We start from the raw sequence: 17,627 nt of genomic DNA, 5'->3' as shown, positions 1-17,627 counted from the left end.
GGGGTGGGCTCGGACTACTTGATAAAGGAAACTTACGAGGGGATGAGTGAGGAGAACCACCAGATCATCGACAGATTGTTGGTGATTTTTGGTTCTAAAAATCTGAATCCTCATATAGTAACGGGGGACCAGGAAGTTGGTAGGGCCCATTTCAGTAGGTTATCACCTTATTTTCTCAGATCTTTCCTTTTCATTTTCTCCCGTGTTTCTAATCACTGACTTGTTGTCTGACTTCACTTGTGCTTTCTTTGCAGTTTCCATGGCTGACGGAAAGACCACAATGGCCGATTTTATGGTCCACTTCCTCGAAAGTGATGACGATGACTCCTTGGCTACCCATTCGGACTCCTCGAGTTCCAATGCCGTTGGCGGAGGGAGCGACCAAGCTGCTGCAGGGGGTCAGGGCAATTCCCAGCCTTCCAGGGATGCTCAGGCCAAACAACCTCTGAAAAGCGCGGCTGTTGAGGAGCCGATCCTAGAGCAGGAGGTTATCCCCGAGGTTGATCCCGACTTGACTATCGTACCCAATCCTAAGAAACGAAAGGGACCTGCCAGGGAGGGCCTGACTGTGATGGAAAGAAGTTTTGATGCTGGGAGCGTCATTGATTCTCAACTCCTCCTAGGAACCAAGGAATTCTTTCGAGAGGAGGACCTTACTGCTTAGGTGATGAGCGGATAATTTATACGCTTTTTGGCACTGTTTTTAGTATGTTTTTAGTACATTTTAGTTAGTTTTTAGTATGTTTTTATTATTTTTTATTTAAAAATCACTTTTCTGGGCTTTACTATGAGTTTGTGTATTTTTCTGTGATTTCAGGTAATTTCTGGCTGAAATTGAGGGACCTGAGCAAAAATCTGATTCAGAGGCTGAAAAAGGACTGCAGATGCTATTGGATTCTGACCTCCCTGCACTCGAAGTGGATTTTCTGGAGATACAGAAGCCCAATTAGTGCGCTCTCAATTGCGTTGGAAAGTAGATATTCTGGGCTTTCCATCAATGTATAATAGTCCATACTTTGCCCGAGATTTGATGGTCCAAACCGGCGTTGCAAATCAGCTTCAGAATTCCCGGCGTTTAACGCCGGAACTGGCACAAAAATTGGAGTTAAACGCCAAAACTGGCACAAAAGCTGGCGTTTAACTCCAGGAAAAGTCTCTACACATAAAAAGCTTCAATGCTCAGCCCAAGCACACACCAAGTGGACCCCGGAAGTGGATTTTTACGTCATTTACTCATTTCTGTATACCCTAGGTTACTAGTTCACTATTAATAGGACCTTTTGACATTGTATCTTCACCTCATGACACATTACACGTTTCTCATTGTATCTTCTATGGCATGAGTCTCTAAACCCCATGGTTGGGGGTGAGGAGCTCTGCTGTGTCTTGATGGATTAATGCAATTACTACTGTTTTTCATTCAATTACGCTTGCTTCTATTCTAAGATATCACTTGTTCCTCAACTTGATGAATGTGATGATCCGTGACACTCATCATCATTCTCACCTATGAACGTGTGCCTGACAACCACCTCCGTTCTACTTTATATTAAGTGAATATCTCTTGGATTCCTTAATCAGAATCTTCGTGGTATAAGTTAGAATTGATGGCGGCATTCAAGAGAATCTGGAAGGTCTAAACCTTGTCTGTGGTATTCTGAGTAGGATTCAAGGATTGAATGACTGTGACGAGCTTCAAACTCATGAGGGCTGGGCGTTAGTGACAGACGCAAAAGAATCACTGGATTCTATTCCAACCCGATTGAGAACCGACAGATGATTAGCCGTGCTGTGACAGAGCGCGTTGACCATTTTCACTGAGAGGATGAGAGGTAGCCATTGACAACGATGAAACCCTACATACAGCTTGCCATGGAAGGAGCCTTGCGTGCATGAAGAAGAAGACAGTAGGAAAGCAGAGATTCAGAAGATAGAGCATCTCCAAAACCTCAACCTGTTCTCCATTACTGCAAAACAAGTATTTGTTTCATGTTCTTTTACTTTTCACAATTAAACCTGAGAATTATTGATATCCTGACTAAGAGTTACAAGATAACCATAGCTTGCTTCAAGCCAACAATCTCCTGGGATCGATCCTTACTCACGTAAGGTATTACTTGGACGACCCAGTGCACTTGCTGGTTAGTTGTGCAGAATTACAAAAGTGTGATTGCAATTTCGTGCACCATTAGGCAAAGTGGGTTTATCGCAGCCTCCTCCGAGCTGCTGCCATTTTCCCGAAGGCAAAGCCCATTTTGGCCCAGCATCAGGCTCTAGAGGGAAAGCTTCGTGCCGCCCAAAAGGATATTTTCGATCTGAAGGCCCGGGAAGGGTCTCTCAAGACCTAACTTGCCAAGAAGGATAAGAAAGCAGAGGAGGATGCTACTGAAATCAACAGGTTGGTGGAGCGTGACCTTTCCCTTTCTAAGGATTTGAATACTGCTTAGGGTCAGACTATCTCCGCTGAAGCCAAGGTTAAAGAGCTAGAGAAAAAGTTGAAAGAGCTGGATGAAAAACATGGCGAGGTCGAGAGGTCAGCTCAGGTCGCCCAACAGGAGGTCGCCTTCTTAAAGAGGAAGAACAAGGACATCGTGAGGGATGCCAGGAAGGTTGTCATGGCAACCGAGGAGGGGATCAAAGCTCAGATTGCCGTCTTGGCACCCGATCTTGATCCCTCCTTAGTTGGGGCTTTCAAGACGGTTCGGGATGGCAAAATCGTGGACATCCCCAAGAAAGCGGGAGCTCCTCAGTAGTTATCTGTTACTTTGCATATAGTTCTATAACTTTGTTGTCGGACTTTTTGTTTCTTTTGAGCCAAGGCGCTGCCCTTGTTTTACAACACTTTAACTTGTCGGGCCGATATGTTGCCCTTGTTTTATAATACTTTAACTTATTGGGCCGATGTATTGCCCTCGTTTGGTAGCGCTTATGACTCACCTTATATTTGTTTTAAGCCAACTAGTTACCTTTGGAAAACATTCGCTTTCTATTCTCCTTATCGTCTTGTGGATAGGCTTTTTATATTATATCATAGGCCGATTAGTTATCCTTGGAAAATATTTGAAACTTGCTATCTTCTAGCCTTATCATTTGGCCGGTAGGCGGTAGATTTTGCTTGTGGTATTTTTGTACCAACTAGGGCTTCCGGGGTGATCAATCCTGGTTAACCGTGTAATGAAAAATAAAGGTATAACCCTTAAAATAAGGAAAATGGGATAATGAAATGTTCATGGTATTTATAATGAAATGAAACGGGGTAGCAAGTGAGATAACAAGGTAGCAAACAAGACAACAAAAACCAAATGACAGAATAATGAGCAGTAATGAACAAAAGAGGAGAAACCGGTTAAGTGGCTGGGTCACCTTTCAAGGGTAGAATCTTTTTAAGTTCACCGCATTCTATGTTCTGGGTACCTCGCTCCGACTCAACTGTTCCAACTTCTAAGCTCCCTTGCCGAGTACTTCTCTTACTTTGTACGTGCCCTCCCAATTTGCTGCCAACTTGCCTTCTCCCGGGGTCGGTAATTCGATGTCATTTCTCCATAACACCAGATCGCTTGGTACGAAGTTCCTCCTCAGCACTTTGGTGTTTTACCTTAAAGATACTCTTTGCTTTAGCGCCGTTTCTATCAAATAGGCCATCGCTCTCGTTTCATCGATCAAATCTTTCTCCACCGCTTCTATCAAATCTTTCTCCAGCCTCGGGCTTGGTTCCCCGATTTCAACCGGAATGACCGCGTCGACCTCGTAAGTAAGCCGGAACGGGGTTTTTCTGGTAGAAGATTGAGGCATCGTCCTGTACGACCATAGAACCAAGGCGAGCTCGTCTGCCCAAAGACCCTTTTTCTGGTCTAGTCATTTCTTCAGGCCATTGAGGATGACCTTATTCGCAGCTTCCACTTGGCCATTACTCTGTGGGTGTTCCACTGAGAGAATTTATGCTTGACTCCCAGTCCCGAGAGGAACTCTCCAAACTTCTTGTCCACGAACTGCATCCCATTATCCGAGATGACGACCTCCGGGATTCCAAACCTGGAGACCACTTGTCTCCACATGAACTTCTGACAGTTGTCTGAAGATATACTGGCTAACGGTTTCGCCTCGATCCACTTGGTGTAGTAATCGATTGGCACGATTAGGTACTTGACTTGCCCGGAACCCACTGGAAACGACCCTAAGAGATTGATTCCCCATTGGGCGAAAGGTTGCGATGCCAACATTGAACTTAACTCCATTGCTGGGGAATTGTGGAAGTTAGCATTCTCTTGGCATGGCTTGCACTTTCTCACAAATTCTTGAGCATCCGACATCAGGAACGGCCAATAGTACCTTGCCCTAACGAGCTTCTTGGTAGGGATGGCAGGCGGGGAAGCCCGTCTCGTCTAATGGCTGGCTAAGCCCGCCCAAACTTTTTTTTTATAAGGACATATCTTCTATTTAAATCAATATAAATGCAAATATTAAATATAAAGTCTCCAAAATAAATAAACATAATCCAAAATACAAAAACATAGTTATAAATAGTCCCATAGACAAAATAAATATAATCCAAAATCCAAAAGCATAATTATAAATAGTCTTCAAAGCAAATTAAACATAATTGAAACACTTAATTTTCATCTTTATCTTCATGTAAGTCAATAACATCATTGGAACCAACTCTTGAAGAACAGCCTTCTCCTTTTGCAATATCTTCCTCATCTTTATCTTCCTCTAGAAAAAAGTAAATAAATATATTAGAAAAATAGTACATAATAATGTTCAAAATCACTCAAGTATGTATGTCATAAATATAATTATACCAAAATCATCATATCCACGTATCCAATTTCTGGTGCAAATCACCGCTTTAACATTATCTGGCAACAAATGACTTCTATACTTATTCAAAACATGAGAACCCATGCTAAATGCAGATTCTGAAGCCACGGTAGTAATAGGAATGCTCAACAAATCTCGTGCCATTAGTGATAGTGTTGGAAAACGATGATGGTTGTCTTTCCACCATTGCAAAACATCAATGATTGCATCATTGCAAAATAATGTTGCCTCAGTCAAATAAATATCAAGTTGGTTCTTTCCACTTTTCACTTCAACTTCTTGATTACGAGACATCAAATCCTTTGCATTGCAAACAATATATGAATCAAAAAGCATGAAAAATAAAAAATACATATAACCAAGTAGATAAAAATACTTACACCAACAATTTTAATAAGCTGAGTTCCAATTGCAGAAGATGTTGCTTGAGAAAAATTACTTGAAAGTTGGGAAGAACTCTCTACAGTTGTAGAGGAATTGTGGTCATAAACCTCAAAGAGCTTGTATAACTTACTCTTCACAAGCTCCACTTTGTCTTTAGCACTAATAGGACCAATCTCATTATAGCAATGAACCAAAGTGTTGAGTTTAAATCTAGGATCAAGAACTGCCCCAAATGCAAGAACAACATTGTATTTCTCCCAATATTTCTTGAACTTAATCATCATTTTTTCTCCCATGTTCCTTATAAGCACTTCATCATTCTTCAAACTATTCATTAAAATAAGCTGGATTTGCCAAACTTGTAAAAAATACAAGTTGGATGTTGGGTAAGAAGTTCCAGACATCAACTTGGTAGTTTCGTAAAATGGTAACAAGAAATCACGTATCTTTTCAGTTCTTCTCCACTCATCTGATGAAAGACAATACTCCCTAAATCCAGCTTCTTTTAATTTATACATTTCAAAAGCTTTCTTATATGAAATAGCACTTGAAAGCATTGCATAAAGTGAATTCCACCTAGTAGGAACATCTAAACATAATGCAGTCGTATACTCAAGTCCCTCAATATCTTCAAAACATTCTTTAAACTTAGCCATTCGACTTTCAGATTTTCTCAGATACTTAATAGACTCTCTAATCTTATGCGCTGCATCACCACATATTTTCATTCCATCTTGGACAATAAGATTTAAAATATGAGCAGAGCAACGAACATGAAAGAATTCACCACCACACAACAATGAACCATGAACATCCAAAGTACTTTTCAAGTGTTCAACACAAGTATCATTAAAAGAAGCATTATCTAAAGTAATGGAAAAAAAATCTTTTTATCAATTTTCCACTTAGTCAAAAGCGTAAAGATTTTAGAAGACAACTCAAATCCTGCGTGAGGAGGAGGCATATGACAAAAATTGAGAATTTTATTCTGTAATTTCCAGTTCTCATCAACAAAATGTGCAGTCAAACATATAAACCCCTCATTGGTACTGGAAGTCCAAAGATCAGATGTTAAGAAAATTCTATTTGGAATGGAAACTAAAATTTTTTAAAGTTTCGCAACTTCTCTCTTGTGAACTTTCACTATGTCAGCCTTAACCGTATTCCTAGAAGGAAGTTTCAAAGTTGGACTAATATATTTCACCCAATTTCTAAATCTCCTATCATCAACCATATTGAATGGCTTATCCCTAGCAACTACATAAGAAGCAAACATATCTCTAGCCACTCCTGAATCAATCTTAAGTGAACCCATTTTAAGTTGCAATTCTGCTATAGTCTGACCAATATCTTCATGCTTAATTTGAGTACAACTATCAAGATGTCGTTTTAGAGTAAAAGTGCCATATCGCTTACCTCCAGCTCTAAACACCTTCGTGCATCCTTTACACTCAGAACGTTCTACTCCATCCTTATCTGTACCGAGTTTTTTGAAAAAATTCCAAACATCGGATGTTGCTGGTCTCAGCCTTTTTGAACTAGGTTCATCAACCTTGACCGGAGCAGCCTCAGAACCAACTCCAGCAGTAACAAGGTTACTCACAGTTTTAGAATTCATATTTTCTGAAATAAAAGCAAATGTAAATTGTTTATATGAATCTGAAATAAAACAAGTATCAACTCATCTGATTTAATCAAAATAAACCATTAGCAAACCACACAAAAAATAGCAAACAATTTCTGAATCTGCATCAGATCCAATCCAACCAAATATCGACCATTATCAACCATAGTCAAAACTCAACCATTGTCAAACAACACAAAAAACAACAAACAATTTCTGAATCTGCATCAGATTGAACCAAATATCAACCATTATCAACCATAATCAAAACTCAACTATTATCAAACAACACAAAAAACAGCAAACAATTTCTAAATCTGCATCAGATTGAAGCAAATATCAACCATTATCAACCATTATCAAAACTCAACCACTATGAAACAATACAAAAAACAACAAATAATTTCTGAATATGCATCAGATTGAACCAAATATCAACCATTATCAACCATAATCAAAATAAAACCATTATCAAACAACACAAAAAATAGCAAACAATTTCTGAATCTGCATCAGATTGAACCAAATATCAACCATTATCAACCATAATCAAAACAAAACCATTATCAAACAACACAAAAAAACAGCAAATAATTTCTGAATCTGCATCAGATATAATCAAATAACCATTATCAACCATAAACCCTAATTTACCTATATCAAACAACACAAAACACAACAAACAAACCTAAATCTCTGATCTCAAACCCTAGGCTAGAAAACTAACCAGAGGAGGCGAGGACCAAGACAAAGGAGGCAAGGAGCAGCCGTGTCGCGGTGATGAAGACAGACAAGGAGACCCAGAGAGTGAAACCAGCAGCGAGAGGACAAGACCCAGGAGCCCAGGATCGAGACCAGCAACGACGACGGCTAGATGGAGCAGCAGTGGTGGTTGCAACTCAGTGAGCGTCAGGGGTGAGGACAGAACTCTGACTCAGCGAGCGTGAGGGCTGAGGTTGACGGAAGTGCTGAGGTAAGGGCTGAGGTCGACATAATCACGGAACTCCGAGTCAACGAGCGTGAGGGCTGAGGTCTTGAGTGAGACTGACTATGGTCTATGGGAGGAGAGTGGAGACTAGAGACTAGAGAAGCTGAAGGTTGAAGGTTGAAGGTTGAAGGCTGAAGCTCTGTCCTCTGTGTTGACGACCGAGGGAGTCACCGAGTGAGAGACTGAGAGTGATGGTAAGGATTGAGGTCGAAGAAGCTGCAAATCTGGAAATTGAAATTAAGGATTCAGTAGGGTTTCATTGTGGTGTCGGGTCGGGTCGGGGTTAATTGGGTTAATGGGTTCTGGGCTAAAGCAATCAAGCTCAGCCCTTAAAAAAAATGCCTCAGCTCGCCGGGGAAGCCCACCCCGCCCCGCCAAAGCCCACGGTTTAAGCGGTGCGGGTTAGGCGGGCTTTTGTCTTTCAGTAGTCCCAAATTTTCAGCCCAGTCTACCTTTTTTGGCGGGTTACGCAGGCCGGCTCGGCGGGTTTAGGCTCACTTGTATAGTTGACCCTGTATTGCTACATACTTGGTCGCTTTTCGCCTCACCGTCCTGGCATCTTGCTCGCCTTCATGGAGCTTGCCATTTTGTAGGAAGCTGAGGATTGGATCGATCCACGAGGGGGTTCATCGCTTGTGTCACATAGAGGGTTACCGACGGTTCCTTTATCAGCCCCTATATTAGGGATCGGTTTCCCGTCCCTGGCTACTTGCTCGTTAGCTTTGACAGGAGGTCGGCCCTTGCGTTCCTTTCCCTGGGTACATGTTGAATCGTGATCTCTTCGAAATCTTCACACAACTTTTTCACCTTCTACAAATACTTCTGGAGAGGGAATCTTTGGCTTGATAGGTCCCGTTGACTTGGGAGGTAACGATCTAGGAGTCATTGTTGACTTTGACCCGTGATGCCCCGACCTACTTAGCCAAGAGCAGGCCCCCTATTAAGGCTTCATATTCCGCCTGGTTGTTAGATACCGGGAAATTGAACTTGACTGATGGCTCGTAAGTCACTCTGACCGAGATTTTGAGTATTATCCCTGCACCTCTGAACGCTTAGTTGGAAGTTCCATCCACATGAAGCTTCCACCGTATGCTCGTATCCTCGAGCGGGTCCCCGACTACCTGTACCGGGAAGTCCACCATTGCTTGGGCCTTGATTGCATGCCTGGGTTCGTAGCGCAAATCATATTGGTATAGCTCAATTGCCCACCCCATCATGCGGCCCGCTAAATCGGGTTTTTTGTAGAAATTTTCTGATAGCTTGGTCAATTTTGACAGTGATCAGGTGTCCTTGGAAGTATTGTTTCAATCTTATGGACGAGGTCGGCAAAGCGTAGGCCAGCTTTTCTAGCTTGGTGTACCTCAGCTCTACTTCTTGGAGTGCCTTGCTAACGAAATAAACTGGTTGTTGGACCTTGTCTTCCTCTCGGATGAGGGTAGCCGCCAAAGCTTTATCCGTAACTGCCAGATAAAAAAATAATGATTCCCCATCCTTCGACTTATGGAGGATATGGGTGCTGGCAGTATCCTTTTGAAGTGGTTGAATGTTTTTTCACAGGCCGGGGTCCATTCGAAGGCTATTCCCTTCTTCATCATATTGAAGAAGGGGGGGTTTTGCTGCCGACGCACTGAGGAAACGGGATAGAGCGGTGAGCTTCCCCGCCAATCTTTGCACATCCTTAACGCAACCTAGACTTCTCATTCGCAAGACAGCTTCGCACTTATCCGGGTTGGCATCTACTTCCCTCTGCGTTATCATGAAACTGAGGAACTTCCCAGCCTCCATGGCAAAAACGCACTTGAGGGGGATGAGTCTCATGTTTTGTTTATGAAGAAACTTGAGGACAGTCTCAAGGTCTCCTACCAGATCGTTCGGCTCACTGGTCTTCACGAGGATGTCGTCGACATATACCTCAACCAATTTGCCGATGAGGCTGCTAAAAACTTTGTTCATCATCCTTTGATAGGTTGCCCTGGTGTTTTTTAGTCCAAATGGCATCACTTTGTAACAGTAAGTACCAGTCGGCGTTATTAACGCCGTCTTTTCCTCGTCAGGCTGGTGCACGGATATTTGATTGTACCCGGAGTAAGCGTCCATGAAACTCAGGAAACGGTATCCCGCTGCTGCGTCGACCAGGGCGTCAATGTTTGGAAGGGAAAAAGAATCTTTGGGGCAGGCTTTTTTGAGGTTCGAGTAGTCGACACACATTCTCCACTTTCCGTTGGCTTCTTGACGAGAACTACGCTGGACAACCATGTCGAGTATTCGAGCTCTTTTATGAACCCGGCATTTAACAGGCTTGCTGTCTGCTTGGCCACCTCGTTAGCTCTTTTCTGCGACATTTTCCTCCTCCACTGCGCTACATGCTTAGCGTCTGGCTTTACAGCCAGCCCGTGAGACATGAAATCGGGGTCTACTCCTGACATATCGGCTGGGGTCCAAGCAAAGAGATCGCCGTTCGCTCTAATAGTCTTCACGAGGGGCTCCTTTAGGCTGTGAGGGAGATTTCTAAGTCGGCTAGAAATACACCGGCTGCCTCCTTTGACTTCTTTCTCAGGGAAAGGCTGGTGTTGTCGCATGCGATAGCCGTTTCTACATCTCCTCTTATGGATCTGACGACCCCATCATCTGTGACGACTTTCATAACCAGAAACTTGGTATAGGCTGTGGAGTCTCTTAAGACGACTAACTCTGTCTTTACTGACTTCTTTCCTTCGGTCGACCTTACATAGACCGGGAGGGCGATTACTCCGTCGGGCCTTATGTAGTTGTCCCCGAGGCCTATGAACCCGTGTTGGTGAACCTTGAGATCAGCCTCCCTGAGCCCTAAGGCATCAAATATGTTTCTGAATATGATGTTGGAGTTAGCTCCCGTGTCAATGAGGATTCATTTGACCAAGCTCGTGCCAATCCGTGCCGTGATCACCATGGGTGGGTTCTCTGGGAGGTCGCGTAACCATTGTTCCTCTGGGCCAAAGGATATCCTGGGAGGGCCCCTGGATTGAGTCCTTGGGTCCCTGACGACGTAGCCATGATTCTGACGTCCTTTCTTGTTCCCGACTTTGACTTGGGGGGCGAGTCCCACCCTACCACTACGTTGACAACTACCATATGAGTGTTGTGCGCGTTCTCTGTGGTCCCTTGCCTTTGTTTCACAACCCGGCTGCGATCCTCCTCGGATCATTCGCGCTCCCGTCTTCTCGGCTCCCTTATGAACTCGGAGAATTTAGCTAACATCCCCTAACAAATGGCTTGTTCTATGGCGTCCTTCAGGTCGAAGCAGTCTTGCGTCTTGTGGCCAAAGTCTTTGTGATAGTCGCAGTACAAGCTCTTGTTCTCCCCTGTCTTGTCTTTCAACTACCGGAGTTTTGATAGGATCCCTTTGTCCACTATTTGTTGGTACACCTCCGTTATAGGGACTGTGACGGGGGTATAATTGGTGAACTTTCCCACCCGAGAAAATGGTTTGGATTGCTTTGTCAATTCCCCTTCCCTAGGGTCTCCTTTTGTCTTTCCGAGTAGACGAGTTGGCGAGGATGGGGGTTAGTCGGCTGCCGTTTATTGGCAGCCACTACCTGACTAACCTCCTTTTCATTTATGCATTCTTTGGCTACATTCTGAATTTCTTGCATCGTCCAAACGGGTCTAGCAGTGAGGTGCTTCCAAAAATCCTCATTTAGTAGGTCATTCGCAAACACAAACTGGCCACCGAGTCTTTTAGGTTGTTTATTTCTAAGCAATCATCGTTGAACCTGTCTAGAAACTTCCTAGTCAGTTTTTTTATTTTTTGGGTGATCCCTAGCAGGTTGATTGGGTGCTTTGTTTTGGCAATGCGTGTGGTGAACCGGGCTAAGAAGCTGCGCGATACGTCTGCGAAGGCCGTAATGGACTCTTGCGAAAGCGCGTTGAACCACCGGATCGCCGAGTCTGCCAGCATCACCGGGAACGCACGACACCTTACTGCATCACCGACCCTTTCAAGATTCATCCTGGCTTCAAAAGCCGCCAGGTGTTCTTGAGGGTCCTTGGTCCTGTCGTACTTCATGTCCGTCGATTTGTCGAAGTGCTTGGGTAGGCGGACCTTGAGGATGGAGGGGTGGAAAGGGGTTTCCCCTATGATGACGGGGTCCCGTTTTTTCCTTTCTCCGTTTCCCTGGGTTTCCCGTGGCCCTCCGTCCTTTTGGGCGTATGGGAGCGAGTACGGGCATTGGTCCCGGCTCGCCCATCCTCTCTCTCCGGATTCCGTTCGCAACTTTCCGACCTTCTTGATGGAGAACGAGTGCGGGACAGGCTTGGACGAGTGTCCCTGCTGCGAGAGGGTCGGTACCGATCTCGCGCCGCCAATTTAAGGTTCCGTACCCCGTGCATGAGTTCCTACATGATCTTTGAGTTGTCACCCCCGTCCCCTCGAAAGGGCACCTTTCGAGAGATTGGGAGTGTTGATTCTCTCTTTGCGTCACCGGCCTCGACAACTCACGAGAGGCGCCCGTAGAGCTCACCCTGCTTCTCATGCGAGCTCCTCCTTCCTCAGGGAGCTCGTCCGAGTGCGGGAACGCCGCCATATTTGTTCTAGGTCTCCACAGACGGTGCCAATGTTCGATTGCTCGGGTCCGAAACGGGTCTAGTAAAATGGAGCTGGAGAATTGGTGGGTTGCTGGATGCTTGGCCTAGAGGAGCTCCGGAAGGAAGGTGGATGAGACTCTTCCGAGCTGACAAGGGGGGAGTGCCACCTGCAAGGACTCCAACGCTCAAGTTAGCGTCCATACCAGAGGCGGCAATTAGGGTAAAGTAGGTGACGTACTTGGGGGGAGGGGTAGGACCCTCCCCTTATATAGTCTGTACTAAAGTGGGTCCCACATGTGCAGATCCTCTTTCCTGGAAGCTTCCTTTCCAACTGTCCAGATGCTCTGACGAGGTAGGAGAATGAGGTGAATTGGTGGGTTGGAGAACCCGTGGGTCGATTCGCGGAGGATACCCGAACCCGATTTGCTTGTGGATTGGGGCGGAACAATATGGTACAGTATTATTGTGTAAATAATAATAATAATAATAATAATAATAATAATAATAATAATAATAATAATAATTTTATTTTACTTTTTTTTAACGAAAGATTGTTATGTCTAGTGGAAAAAAACGTTGGATATTGATCTGTGTATTAACTTTTTTGGGGGACTAAATGTCTGTTTTTAAAATTCTTAGAGATTGATCTAGGTAATTACTCTATCGAAAGATAAACTAAAAACTGATTTATCTGTCTGAGTAAAACCTTAAAAATATTTTTGTGTATTAATTTCTCTTGAAAACTAAAATGTCTATTTTTAATATTCTTGAAACTAATTTGGGTAATTACTCAAAAAATAATTTTAGTAGCTAAAATTACTAGAAACCTAAAAACACTTTAAAGTTGAAGTTTATTTATTTGTGGTTTTTTTTATATAAAAGAAAAGACAAAATGAGAGAATGAAGAAAAGATAGAATAAGTAAATAAAGTCTAAAGAAAAAGAGAGGCATGAAAATTAAAACCTGTATTATATTTTTTCAGATTTTTTGGTCAAGCAAAAGATTTGTTTTGTAAAGAGGTGAGTACGGGGTGGGAACTGCTACACATTTTGAGCTCGTCCACTTTTGCTTTCGGCTATGCACGTCTCATCTCCCCACCAATGCATTCATTCATTCCTTGAATAAAATTATATTTGTTGCTGACTTACAAATACAACATACAAGAATGCAATGAATATAGGCAAACATAATGCTTAAGACACAAGTTTCTTAAGTGCTACAAAATGGTCAATTTAACCGCCCAAAACTAATGATACGTATTGAGTTGATAGACCATTCAACCCCCCAAAACTAATGATACTTATTGAGTTGATTTTGTTTAAACTATAAACTAAGTGGGATTGTGTCCAATAATTTCGCTTTTTAGCCTTGTAACTGAGTAATCTTTCATTTGGTCACACATAAGCAAACAATAAAAAATGAATTACTGTATTAGGTATATACTAAAATTAACTATCAAAATCAGCCACTAATATAAAATATGTTAGAATATAAAATATACAAAAATATATTAAACAAAAAATATATTTATATATAAATACATGGTGACTAATTTTAGTATATAAATAATATTTTTGAAAAAAAAAAATCAATGTTCAACACATATCTCAAAAGGCACCGTAAAACAATTCCATCTAACTATTATTAATATAACCACGGCAACCACGTTTCTTCTCCAAACGTACCCAATAGCAAAGAATTCAATTCAAAACACGCCATTAACATAACGGCATGTAGAAATCAGCTTGAACTGGCTTATCCGTAATAAAAATAAGAAATGTGCGGAATATTAATAAACATTTTTCATGTGTTTCAAGTTTCAATAATGCAATATATCATGCGTGAGGTTATATATGTATAAAAATGTTACATATACACAAAAAATAGTTATAATATATTTATATATAAATACATATATTGTTTAATTTATTTTTAATATATATTTTTTATATTTCAATATATATTATATACGATGACTGATTTTTATATACATATATCATGTTAATATAAGTACGAGACATATCTATTGAAGTTGGTCAAATGCCATCATACGAAGCTACCAATGAACGTTCATTGGATTAGATTCCTGTTAAAGTATTACAAACAGGAAACAGTGATGAGATAGTTCTCCCTAGCTTCTCCTCCAAAGGATACCTCCTTATCCAGTATTCATAGTTATGGTTAAAAGAAATGGATACTCCAACAAAATTTTATAATCATTTTCATGTAAAACTATTTCTTTTTAGCAATTAAATAATAAATTGTAGAGTTTGATTTTAGTATGTTATAAAAGCGTTTTTTTTTTTATTTAAAAGATTACTAAACAAATATATTCATGAGGAGATATTTTTGGCATTTTGGTAGGAGTAAGTGTCTGCATGGAAAAAGACACCTGGAGATTATGTAGCAGATAGAAAAGAATCACAAGGATGCTAGAATAATTGTTAGGCATGGATCATATCATCTAAAATCCAAAAGAAGCCCCAAATAACATAAGAAATACCTGATGGAGGGCCATATGCTAATTATTTTTTCTCTATTCTCTTGCTCATGATATTCAGTGCCTTGAGCAATGTCCTAAAGGTAGCACGAGAAGGGACCATGACAGCACTAAGCAACTCACAAACGAGGATTACATTGGCCTTGGATTTTGCTTTGTATACAGCATGCAATCTCCATTCTAACCTTGCTCGTTATGAAGTGAATAGGACTTCTTTATTGCCTAAACCAAAAACAAAAAGGGACACCTACGTACTTGCATATAAACCCCACTTGAAATACTCAATCGTCATCATTCAATTAAACAGAGCATTCTTAGGTTACCTGGACAGATTTTGGAGGAAGCATGCTGAAATTAGTATCTCAACCAGAAGATCTATTGAGTTGGAGAATACCAGAAAGATTAATGATAAGAAGTTATAAAGAAGTCAGTGCATCAGGTAGTGACTGGACATACCATAATTTTCTTGGACAACTAGGCTGCAATTTCCAGAGTTTTGAATGTTTTATTTATATTTGTTCATTTCCTTTAACTATTTACATTTGCAAATTATACACCTCTACACTATTAAAGCTGCAGATAATGTATGAAAAGGCTAACTGCAGATCATTTTAGCTTGATGCTCAGATGTTTCAAATCTAAAAGCTAATCAAGAAACAAAGTAAGAGAAAATTCACTTAGTTTTTGCATATGTGTTGAGCTCAAGAATACCATTTCCAGCTCAAAGAGGCAGGAAGATGTTCTGTGGGCAGCAGCAAGAATGTCCATATCAAGGAACAAATTAACTAACAGCCAAGAAATATAATCCCTTGCCTGCCGCTGTATCCAATGTGAGATATCACCAGAATGAGTTCATATGGACAATGGCAGTCTTCTTTCCCTCTTCCTTGCCAGTGTTTGTCGTGACAGCCTTAGGCGCACAGGAAGAAATATACATAAGCCTATGACAACCAAAAAAAGCCGAAAACACCTCAAATAGAGGGTCATCACCGATAAGACCACCAGCATGGTGAACAATAAAGCGAAACCAATTGCCACAGCAACATCAACCCTGCAATAACACAAGAAAAATGTCAAGCATAATACCACCAATGATATGCCATAATCTTCAAATGCATTTCTAACATTATTACATTAATAAATCAAACAGAAAAGGAACCTTGACCAATTTTTGCAAATTACCCAGTTTCTCTTTCAAGAGAGCATCCAATTCTACAGTGGATTTATTTATCAGAAATGTAGAATACTAACAAATTGACCCTCATTTGTAAGTGCTACAAGATACTGCACAATGGAATCCTCAGTAATGGACCAAAACCAAATATGGCAAATTCTCACTTGCAATTTAAATCTTACATAAAACTAAAGAGATGGAAACAGATGAAGTGCTTTCATTGTTATGGAATAAAAAACACTTGGTACTTTCATGGTCCATAAGAAAAATCACAGTGTGGATTGTGGACTATAACTGATAAATCAAATCCAATCAAATCAAATGCAGGTGTACTAGACATCAGTTCAGCAATACATTTACATCCCAATAGACATAGCTGAAAAAGGATCAACTTCAAAAACTACTATAACAAGCTTGATCAGAAAAGATATATCTAAAGGGTAGCATATCTTAGCTTCACCAGAAGAAACCTTAGCTCTTCATAAGCTTGTATGAATCATTTTCAATCACAATTAACAACTGAAGTGAAACAAATACCCTTAGCTACAAAATGATCACAAGACATGATGCTATTCAAGATTTCCCTTTTCTCTGTAACCCTAAAAGGAAATTTAGGGGGTACTCTACTGATATCTAATAGTTACAAGACAAAAGGATTTTTTTTCCTCCCTTTATTTACCTGTACTTCCTAACAAACTGTTAAATGTTAATTCCAATTGGAGGAGTGAAAAAAGGAATCGAAACGGGAAAAAAAGTGTTACCTTGAATGAAAATAGAGCTTGGGAGAGAAGAAAGTGAGGGGAGAGTAGCTGTGTTGGGATCGGATCTGATATTCTCTGAGCTGCTCCGCAAGTTTAGAGCGAGTTATCATATTCTCTCCCAGTTTCTACCGATAACCCCAGAGAGAAAAAAAACTACTTTGCTTAAGAACTGCAATGGAAACGCCAATTTCAGAGATCAAAAAAGGAAAATTGGAAGCAAAGAGGGAGGTAGGACATTGGTAATCTTGGAATCAAGGTCGCCGCAAATCGAAGACAAAAGAAGAATGAAGAATCGTTGGGTTTAGGAGGCGAATCAACGAACCCAACCCTGCAAACTCATTTTCCGGCCACGTTCGATTTCCAGTTAGGGGCAGGAAGGTAAAACTACTGAATCCTCTGCTAACTACTTAATTTTTGAGTCCAGAAAGGTTGCATATTATTGTTGGGGAAAGAAAAATTTTTCTTTATCAACAAAAATTTTAAAAACACTAAGTTTTTAATGCATATATAATCTTGTTCTCATATGTATTATTCTAAGGATTTTTTATTTAAATTAAATAAATATATAAATTATGAAAATGCATAAATATAAATATAAAGTAACTATCTAAATGTACAATCTATCATATACGATGCCGTGATGTATGTAAAACCCGGTTAATTAACGGCTAATTAACCATAAATGAGAATTCATTCTAGAAAGCCTAAAATGTGATTTTTATGGCTAAATATGATAGAGGAGATTGAGATGAGAATTTCGGTATCAATTTTATAGAATTCGGACCAAGATTGGACCGAACGGGCCAAACCGA

General features: G+C 41.0%; 2 protein-coding genes across 2 annotated transcripts; both read right to left on the bottom strand.

The window, feature by feature from the left end:
- Positions 1–4,609: 4,609 nt before the first annotated feature.
- On the bottom strand, positions 4,610–5,933 carry LOC107487807 (zinc finger BED domain-containing protein RICESLEEPER 2-like). Its single transcript, XM_021143714.1, has 3 exons — positions 5,202–5,933; positions 4,803–5,121; positions 4,610–4,713 (listed from the first exon to the last, which is right to left on the bottom strand). The coding sequence occupies exons 1-3, from the start codon at positions 5,931–5,933 to the stop codon at positions 4,610–4,612; spliced, it is 1,155 nt and encodes a 384-aa protein (XP_020999373.1).
- Positions 5,934–15,542: 9,609 nt separating this feature from the next.
- LOC107487856 (uncharacterized) lies at positions 15,543–17,296 on the bottom strand. Its single transcript, XM_016108542.3, has 2 exons — positions 16,816–17,296; positions 15,543–15,931 (listed from the first exon to the last, which is right to left on the bottom strand). Exons 1-2 carry the CDS (start codon positions 16,923–16,925, stop codon positions 15,733–15,735), a joined length of 309 nt encoding a protein of 102 aa, XP_015964028.1. The 5' UTR covers positions 16,926–17,296; the 3' UTR covers positions 15,543–15,732.
- Positions 17,297–17,627: the final 331 nt, after the last annotated feature.

The sequence above is a fragment of the Arachis duranensis genome, chromosome 5 (assembly GCF_000817695.3).
Source record: "Arachis duranensis cultivar V14167 chromosome 5, aradu.V14167.gnm2.J7QH, whole genome shotgun sequence".
In the NCBI taxonomy this organism is placed as follows: domain Eukaryota; kingdom Viridiplantae; phylum Streptophyta; class Magnoliopsida; order Fabales; family Fabaceae; genus Arachis; species Arachis duranensis.
Note: the sequence above shows the minus strand (reverse complement) of the source record. Positions and strands in the feature narration are given on the sequence as shown.

What these genes read in the sequence shown, in the direction of transcription:
- LOC107487807 (XM_021143714.1), bottom strand. Translation starts at nt 5,933, where the DNA reads ATGAAAATATGTGGTGATGCAGCGCATAAGATTAGAGAGTCTATTAAG. An exon ending in AGCTTATTAAAATTGTTGGT is followed by an intron (nt 5,122 to 5,201) that starts GTAAGTATTTTT and finishes TGCAATGCAAAG; the next exon opens with GATTTGATGTCTCGTAATCA. An exon ending in ACGTGGATATGATGATTTTG is followed by an intron (nt 4,714 to 4,802) that starts GTATAATTATAT and finishes ACTTTTTTCTAG; the next exon opens with AGGAAGATAAAGATGAGGAA.
- LOC107487856 (XM_016108542.3), bottom strand. Translation starts at nt 16,925, where the DNA reads ATGATAACTCGCTCTAAACTTGCGGAGCAGCTCAGAGAATATCAGATC. An exon ending in AAGCTCTATTTTCATTCAAG is followed by an intron (nt 15,932 to 16,815) that starts GTAACACTTTTT and finishes GTGTTATTGCAG; the next exon opens with GGTTGATGTTGCTGTGGCAA.